At 40.6% G+C, this 9,637-nt stretch overlaps 2 protein-coding genes across 2 annotated transcripts; both read right to left on the reverse strand.

Annotated features, from left to right (window-relative positions):
- Positions 1-4,295: 4,295 nt before the first annotated feature.
- LOC108913464 lies at positions 4,296-5,414 on the reverse strand. The gene has a single exon (XM_018719018.1). It carries the CDS (start codon positions 5,412-5,414, stop codon positions 4,296-4,298), a length of 1,119 nt encoding a protein of 372 aa, XP_018574534.1.
- Positions 5,415-5,507: 93 nt separating this feature from the next.
- On the reverse strand, positions 5,508-6,773 carry LOC108913465. Its single transcript, XM_018719019.2, has one exon. It carries the CDS (start codon positions 6,771-6,773, stop codon positions 5,508-5,510), a length of 1,266 nt encoding a protein of 421 aa, XP_018574535.2.
- Between the last annotated feature and the right edge of the window lie 2,864 nt (positions 6,774-9,637).

Here is a 9,637-nt window from a genome sequence, read left to right on the forward strand (position 1 = left end):
TACAGACCTCTCAGTGATAATAATGATCAATTGTCAAACATGGATAATGATGATGAACAAACAGATTGTGAGAGTAACGAAGATATGCTAGAAAGAGAGATTAGAGTCGACCCCAATGAACTTGTAAATGATTTACGTTATTATATCGAAGAGTGTGGTTTGACTAAAGAACATCGTGTCTGTAGTGACATTATCAACAAGCTCCATGATATGGGAATAATTCAGTAACTTACCAATAATCTCCAGCAGTAGTTTTATTAGCTGTAGGCGTTATCGTGTCTCATCATCTTAACGTTAGGTCTTCAGAACTGTTACGCCATCAGAGGCGCCTGCGCAGTCGCCGTCTTCAGGCATCGGCGGGGTGATCTTCAGGCATCGAGCTAAGAATAAAATAAATATTGTCATCACAGTGTCTGTAATCATTCTTCATCTAACATTCAAAGTGTTCACACGTGCTTTTAACATAATCTCAAAATGACAAGTCTACGAGATGTTTGCTTCGAGCAAATCCAAGATCAATACTGGTACGGTTTATATGGAGATTTTAAGATTATTATCGACAAGGACACCGGTTACTTTAACGCTACAAAGCTATGCCAGGATGGCGGAAAAGAGTTTAAATATTGGCTACGTAATAAAAGATCGAAATAACTTATGCGGTATTATGTATCAGAAAGCGCTCGGGGAGAAAAGTATCCGAGCTCATACTATATACATGGAAATCAATATGACATTATTTCTGGAACCTACTTACCCAAAGAGTTGTTCCTGGATATTGCTTGCTGGGTATCTCCGGAATTCTACATGAAATGCAGTAAAATAATTGAAGAATATTTTGTAAACGAATTCAAGGTCAAGTACCAACACGAAAATGAAGCCCTGATGGTCAAGTTGCAAGATTTGGGGACACGGAACGAGAAGCTAGAAAATTACGTTGAAGATATAAGTCAAAGGTCGTTAACCCGAACAAACGACACATGTTTGCTATAATACAGAAAAATCAATCAACCGAGTATCCGTACTACATCATTAGAACTCAGAGAAGACGTTTCCCGCAATCCTTGAAAAGGTTGCAGAAGAAGCACCCGAAAGCGTCGTGGCGGATTTAGAGTATAACCCCAACAGTATCAGCCTTTTTTATCGTATCAAGGACGAAATACCGTTTATTACATGCTAATACAATGATTTTAAACTAGTAAATACACCGATTGAAATGTTTGTAAATGACGTTAATAAAATGCTAGAAATAGATTAAAATACGAGCGCAATTTAATTTCTTACCCCCTCCTACATAATAAGAATACCTTGAGCAAGCATCTCATTCTTGTCTTGTTCTTGGTAGTGACAAGTCGTGGAAATGAAAACAGCATTCTACTTTAATGCAAAAGCCTTGAGAGAGATAAGAAAGCTAAATATTCGCGACGATGTATTAATTAACAAAAAAATGCTTACAACAATTTCATTGGTGACGCTGAAAACGCAATCAAATCCAATCCTAATACTTTCTGGAGTTTTCTGAATTCAAAAAAGGATACCAGTTCTATACCTTCATCTATGATAAATAATGACCACTTTATAAATGATCCTCAATTAATCGTTGACACATTTGCAGCATTCTTCTGTAACGCATTCATTTTCTCCGAAGAATTTAATAACACTGTGGAAAGTAACAATTGTCATGTATTACATTTGATGAAAATCTCTGAGTCCGATAATATAAAGGCAATTAAAAAACTAAAAAACAATATGTGTATGGGCCCTGACCTAATTCCAGCATTTTTGATTAGAGATTATTTCGCTGTAATCTTCTGCAAACCTTTGCTTATCCTATTTAATCGTATACTTGCATCTGGTGAATTTCCTGATGACTGGAAAGTATCGCGTATAACGCCTGTCCATAAGAAAGGAGCAAAAAATGAATTCTCAAATTATAGGCCCATTGCTATCTTAAGCAATTTCTGTAAGGTGTTTGAGACTATTTTGCACAATTTTATATCATCCCATACTTCAAATATAATTATTCCTGAACAGCACGGGTTCATACAAGGACGGTCAACAATTTCAAACTTACTGTGTAAGACACAATATATTTCTGCAGCTCTTGATGTCGGAAGTCAGGTCGACGTCATTTATATGGATTTTTCTAAAGCGTTCGATGGACTCGATCACTCCAAACTGTTAAATAAACTTAGCAACGTAGGTCTATGTAATGGTTTAATAAAATTATTTCATTCATACCTCCGTAACCGATCCCAATATGTGCAATATCGTGGGTTCAAATCAGATGCGTTTCTTCAAACATCAGGTGTACCTCAAGGGTCCATACTTGGACCTCTTCTGTTTAATATTTTTATTAATGATATTGCCGAAGATTTAAACATTATTTATTATACGCTGATGTAAAAATATTTGGTCAGATCAACTCTGTTTTGGACTGTGAGAATCTTCAGAGAAATCTTGCTTCACTTAATGATTGGTGTAATAAAAATACGTTGTCTCTTAATATTAACAAATCTAATGTTATGTCTTTTCATAGGAAAAAAGTGCCTATCACATTCGAATATGTATTGCAAGGCAATGTTCTCAAGAGGCCTGATTGCATTAAAGACCTTGGTATTATTTTTGACGCGCAGCTGAGTTTCTTGCGGCACATCCACGGTTCCTTAGCCGATGCGTATAGGAGTCTCGGATTTGTTTTGAGAAACTCTCGAGACTTCAGAAACCAGTCCACTCTGCGATTATTGTATATAACTTTTGTAAGATCCAAATTAGAATATGGTTCAGTTATATGGAACCCAATTTATATTACATATACCTTCTTATTAGAACGGGTACAACGAAGATNATTATCATCGACAAGGACACCGGTTACTTTAACGCTACAAAGCTATGCCAGGATGGTGGAAAAGAGTTTAAATATTGGCTACGTAATAAAAGATCGAAAGAACTTATGCGGTATTATGTATCAGAAAGCGCTCGGGGAGAAAAGTATCCGAGCTCATACTATATACATGGAAATCAATATGACATTATTTCTGGAACCTACTTACCCAAAGAGTTGTTCCTGGATATTGCTTGCTGGGTATCTCCGGAATTCTACATGAAATGCAGTAAAATAATTGAAGAATATTTTGTAAACGAATTCAAGGTCAAGTACCAACACGATAATGAAGCCCTGATGCTCAAGTTGCAATATTTGGGGATACGGAACGAGAAGCTTGAAAATTACGTTGAAGATATAAGTACAAAGGTCGTTAACCCGAACAAACGACACATGTTTGCTATAATACAGAAAAATCAATCAACTGAGTATCCGTAGTATCATTAGAACTCAGAGAAGACGTTTCCCGCAATCTTGAAAAGGTTGCAGAAGAAGCACCCGAAAGCGCGCGTCGTGGCAGATTTAGAGTATAACCCCAACAGTATCAGCCTTTTTAATCGTATCAAGGACGAAATACCGTATATTACATGCAAATACAATGATTTTAAACTAGTAAATACACCGATTGAAATGTTTGTAAATGACGTTAATAAAATGCTAGAAATAGATTAAAATACGAGCGCAATTTAATTTCTTACCCCCTTCTACATAATAAGAATACCTTGAGCAAGCGTCTCATTCTTGTCTTGTTCTTGGTAGTGACAAATCGTAAAAATGAAAACAGCGTTCTACTTTAAAGCAAGAGCCTTGAGAGAGATAAGGAAGCTAAATATTCGCGACGATGTATTAATTAATCAATGGTACTTGGATAAACAGCCTTCATGTTATATACATTATGAAGACGAAAAACCTGTATCGTTTGCCTTGCTGTCTAAAATGAACTTTGACCCCTTCAACAAGCATTCAAATCCAAAGACGTTGAACTACATTTATAGGCTGGAAGCGCATCGTAGAAAAGGACATGCTACAGCCCTTGTAGACCATGTGAAAGAACGTGAACAGTTTTCGGCGTTTTGCAGTAATGAAACTTCAGAGAATTTATTTAAAAAATGCAAATGTAAAAATTACGGTGAAATGTATTGTAATGTTATGTACAGATATCCTTAATAAAATCTAATTATGCTACTCTATTTTTTTATTTCCACCTTTTGCAATATTAACTTGAAAGACGTGTTTGATTTAATTTGATTGAGAAATGTTTTTCAACTCTCTCTCTACTATTAGTATCTCAGACACGCCCACACAATTACGAGGAAAATTAAAAGCAGCGATAAAATTAATTTTTTATTTAAATTAGAATACAAGTTAGTAAATATATACAGAATGTTACACACACGTCACATAGAAAAACAGGTTAAAGCTTAGGTCTTTTCCATCCGTAGGGCACCGAGCTGTGGTCGTCCAGGAACCGTCTCTTTACGGAGAGAGGTTTATATAGCTTGGTTTGCTGTACGGTTATCACCTCGTGCTCCTTGGTCCTCAAGATGTTTCTTGAGGCTACGCATACCGGGCTGGTGGTGGAAGTGTCCAACACCATATCTTTTATGGTATCGAAATTTATCAGCTGTGATGCGGTGTAGTTAAGGGATATACCCTTAACTTTACACACCACCTTCTCTTCGTTATCGCTGGTAGAGAAAGCCTTATATGCGTAGTTCTTGGGCCCTCCGCTTACAAATTCTGTGATATAGCTCCCGTGTTCCAGTTCGTCCGTCATGTCGCCGAGGAACTCACCCGTTGGTACGCCGTATACTCCATCTTTGGCCATGTAAATGACAGAGTCCGTATTGTAATACAAGACCCTGTCGCCCAGCTGCTCCAGGTAACTGTACAGCTTAAGACGGGCTTGAGTGGTAACATAAGCAGCAATGACGACATTTACGGTGGTGAGTGGATCGTAGGCCTCCTCCTTGTGCTCCCAATTGACGACGAGAGTGTCTTCGTTGATAGGGAGCGCCGAGTTAACGTAGATGCTGGGGTTGGTGAGCATACCGAAGAATTCTGAGGGGTTTCTTACGATGGATGTTTTGGGCTGGTTCTCCCTCTGTCCCAGTTTTCCCCAAAAGCTGTTCAAAATGAGTTTTGCGAGAGACCGTAGCCTTGGGTTCTCCAAGATCTCCGTAAACTCGAGCTTAACATCTTCCCTCTCGAGAAATTGCTCGATGTAACGCTCCTTCTCGTCTGTGGTACAATGGGCGGGCCAACCGCACGCCTGCTGTTTTACCTTGACGAACTTGTTCATCATACTGGTGAAGAGACCTCCAGTCTTTGCAACCTTATCGTATTGATCTATTTGATAAGACCATATCTCGCGGATCTCCAACAGACGATAACCTTTTTCAACGGCCTTTCGAACTTCGTCGACAATCCATGTCCCTGTCAGAGCTCGTTCTTCGTCGCTATGCTGACACTCGCCTTTATTCATTTGTTCTCCGCAGGTGCGACAGAGAACAAACAGCAGCTTATTGTTCATCTTGGTAGGGAGCACAGGGTGGTACAGATTCTGGGACGGGAGGATCTTACATTTAATTACCCCGTCAACAATGCTCAGATCTGTCGGGCATTCCTAACCCACATAAACTTTTGGATGTCCTATGGGGAACTTGCCGTACTTGCAGACCCAGGGGTAGAGGGAGCAGACATCGACGTATTTGATTTTCTCCCCTGGACCGCACTTGTAGTATTCGACTGTGTTCCCTGTACGGCCTCCGTAGAAAGCATCTCTAGGGTTTAGCGGTGTTAGGGTTACGAGTGGGTGGTTTTCGGTATAGTTGCGGATTTCGAAGTCGTTCTTCTGAAGGTTACGCCTAAACTCACATTCCCACATCTCAACGACCTCGTAACCAAGGCCTAGAAGTCTTGATGTTTCTGCTATGGTGGTTTCGTAGCGAGTGTTTAATGTCTGAGAAGGATCTTCAGGCATGGGGATGTCTCGATTGTGCTTGTAACACGCGGGGCAGCCGTGATAGTAGCAGCCGTGGAACTCAAACACCTGATTGCTCTCTGCGGCATACCCATCGACTTTTACACCAGCGACTCGAGATTCTTGCTGTTTAGCGGCGTGTTGGATGTTTATTTGTCGCTGGTGTTCCTCCCACACAAGCCATTGGATAGCTATCTTGCTTTGATTGTCGCGCCATCTGTAGCCGCCTTTGGGGATGATGCCGATGGTCTTCGGCTGTAGGAAATTGCGCCTATACACCTTATTGCAGGCAGAGGCTATGGTACAGGCTTCCGTGTACGGGCAGACGTTTCCCGTTTCCATCAGCTGCTGTCGGAACTTGAGACATGCTGCTGTTAGGATCTCCATATCTGATATACAATATTCGACGAGATCGCGCTGCATGTTAATCTCGTCGTTTTTATGTTCCTCGTGCCACTCGAAAAACTTGGAGCGATCTTCCGGTTTCATATGATCGGGGTCATAGTATTCGGCGGCTGGTAGGGGACCCACGTAATTTGTGTTGGCTGCAGTGTTGAAAAGATGGGGGAAATAGCCTTTCTTGAAATTATCACCCAAGCCGAAAGCCTTGGGCAACTTGGACAGCGCCATGGGGAAATAATTTAGACTGTCCAGGAACTTTACGTTCTCCACGACCATGGAAATTATTTTCGTCCCTCGCATGATGAGTTCGGGGGTCAGGTCCGTCTGCGTCAGGATGTAGTTGAGGCAGAACTGGTGGTCGAAGGTTTGCTCGTTGTGAGCCATAACCACCACCTGCTTGAATTTTTTCCTCATGGTTATGAGGTGGTGGAGGAATGGTGAAATGGGCTCGTTGCACCTTAAAATCTGCAGTCTAACACCGCATTTACTACAAATTTTCTGTGGCATGTTGAGGCATGTGTCGCAGCATTGCTTAAAAACGCAGAGATTTGGTTCATGCAGGAGGAACCATCTTCTTGCGCCTTCTCTTGCCGGGTCTCCAAATCGTAGAATACAAAGAGAAGGCCGTCGGTTTTAGGCTTCCCTGTGTTGGGTTGCATGTAACACAGATGATCAGCCGGCACATGGGCGTTGCATATCTTGCAAAAAATTTCGCCGCAAATATGGGTTCTGCCTTTTTTTACCACCTTGAGACAGTCGGGGCAACGGCAAATCTGCTCGCAAACCGAGGTCTTTCCCATTGATCCCTGGCTCCTATGATTGTCGTAGCATTGTCGGCCTCTGAAACTACGCTGACACTAGGAACAGGTAACGGCAATATCTTCGGGACATACTGGGGACTGTTGGCATGCCGGGCAGGTGCCGCCACACCTATGATCTTTTTTAGTATTATGTGGGACCTGACATCTCTCGCAATAATAATCACAGCAGAAGGTAGCCGTCAGCGAGGTGATAATATTATAGTGCCCCTTGTGATACATTAAATTTAACGATGGACCCTCTGTGGAGCCCTTAAATATCATGTCACGCCCCTTGCTACCGTACTGGTACACGACGATGCGGTAGTCGGAGAGATACCGCTGGAACTCCTGCAGCTCAGGGATACCTGCGCCCTCTTCAGGTATGACAACCCCTGCCACCCGCATTAGATCTTGAGCTCGCAGAATCTGCAGCTTTCCGATATCTCTACGAACTTTTCTATACTCAGTGTCCTTGTCCACGTTGGCTTTTGCTACGACGAGAGCGTGCGGCAAACACAAATTGTCTTTATTGTTTATGGTAACAATACCACGCCGCTTGGCACACTCCTCGTTGAAGGTGTTGTACTTTTCACCATGTCCTTTCCCGACAGGTATCTTAATCGATGTCACGCCTAAACAGAACGTCTCAGTGTTGAGCCCTGCGGAGTTGGACTGGTATACGGCGGAGATGACGTCCCATACGTCGTCGCAGGTAACTTCTTTAGCGGGTTTAAAGCGGACCCAGCCGTCACCTCTGGCAAAGTCCTTGGAACAAAACGAGAAAGACACCTGGTCTTCGGGGTTAAGGTGTTCGGTTCCCTGTTGAATTATTTGGTTGACAGCTTCCTTAACCCATCCAACAGGTTCTTCACCGACGGGTACCGGCTTAATTTTAAACTCCAAGGTTCGCCCTTGTATATTGAAGCGGCGGACCTTCTTCATAGTATCTCTAAGTATGAAAAATTTAGACTTCTTGCACTGGTGGTAGTCTGAAAGATACCAAAAGCTGATAAACGCTTCCTACCGAAAGTAAATTTGAAAAACTTACAAGCTGATTGAATATCGTCGAGCACGAGAGAAGACTAACTGTGATCTTAACACTTCAAAGATCGAAGATAAACTGACTAGAAGACCGTAGGGGACGCATAGTTATTACCTTTCATCTAACTAGTGCCGATAAGTGCATGCATGAAAAGAGGTCACGTGATTAAGATGTGTTTGGTTAAAAAATAGGGCGTGATTCACACAAAAATTTCAAAGTATACGAGAAAAATAAAAAATTTCTGATGTGAGTTGAACGAAAAGATAGTGAGCGCTTTCTACCTACTGGGCAAGCATATCATCGATCCGAACAAAAAGAAAAAAATCGATAAGACCCGCTATCTTACTGCAAGACGTTTAATTTGATATGCGACACGCCATATTTTTAAAAACTCACCTTTATTGAAGAAGTTTCAACACCTTTTTTAAAACTGATAATTATTTCAAATGTGATAACAGCATGACGTAAAACGTGATAACGTGACGTAAACCTTATACGCGTAGTAAATTACTAGTTGAGACATGTTGGTGGAGACATACTCGTTCATCCTTCACTAATCTGTTGAGATGTACGATGAGGTGGTGCTTGCGAGACTAGGAAGATGGGAATTTGGGCTGGTGGTCGACTTTCTTCCTCACGTTAGCGTGACAGGTACCACTTTCATGCGAAAGAGTACAACCCTTGGCGTCTGTAATACCAGTCCTAATAAGATAAGGGTTGTCGCCTTCAAGGGATATGTATAGGTAACGCTTTCGTTTGTGGGCATACGTGCGAACATATTTTTGTGGAATTGAGTTGCCGGGGCTTCCAATTAATTATTGTGAGGCCCCCTACGGCTGTGAAAGAACCGCCCCTACCCCATTACCTGCCTCTGCAGCCACCCTCTGTGTCCGTTTACGGATTTCCCTTAGCCAAACTGGTAAGTTTTTTGTAATTTTTTTTAAATTGTTTCAAACCACAAATTACTAATTATTTTATGAAAACTTAATATAGAAAAGCAGAAAAATAAATTATTTTATGTAGAAATTACGTCAAACTGGTAAGTTTTTGTATTTTTTTAAAATTGTTTCAATCCACAAATTACTAATTATTTTATGAAAACTTAATATAGAAAAATTTAGTCTTATATTTTAAAAAGATTTACTATTACGCCTGAACCGGATAATACGGGCCATCACTTTCCGGTGCAAGATGACGTCAAACTGAACAGAAAAATTATTTATTAAAAATTATTTATGTGAAAATTAGGTCAAAACTATACTTTACTAAAACTGTACTTTAATAAAAATTAAATATAGAAAAATATGGAAAATGATGAAAAAATTATTTTACGAAAAATAAAATCTGAATATTTTTATGTAAAAAGTCAATAGTAATTTTTAATTGTAAGGAAAGACCCTATAACATTCAATAATGTCCTAAGTCACAACGGATCTGTTTAGTTTGAAACACTGCCGTCGAGATGTTTGAATTGCGCTACGAGTATGGTACCGAACAATTATATTTTGAATTTGCCCTAACCACAAGAC

This window comes from Anoplophora glabripennis, unplaced genomic scaffold, assembly GCF_000390285.2.
Source record: "Anoplophora glabripennis isolate ALB-LARVAE unplaced genomic scaffold, Agla_2.0 scaffold1214, whole genome shotgun sequence".
Classification (NCBI taxonomy): Eukaryota; Metazoa; Arthropoda; class Insecta; order Coleoptera; family Cerambycidae; genus Anoplophora; species Anoplophora glabripennis.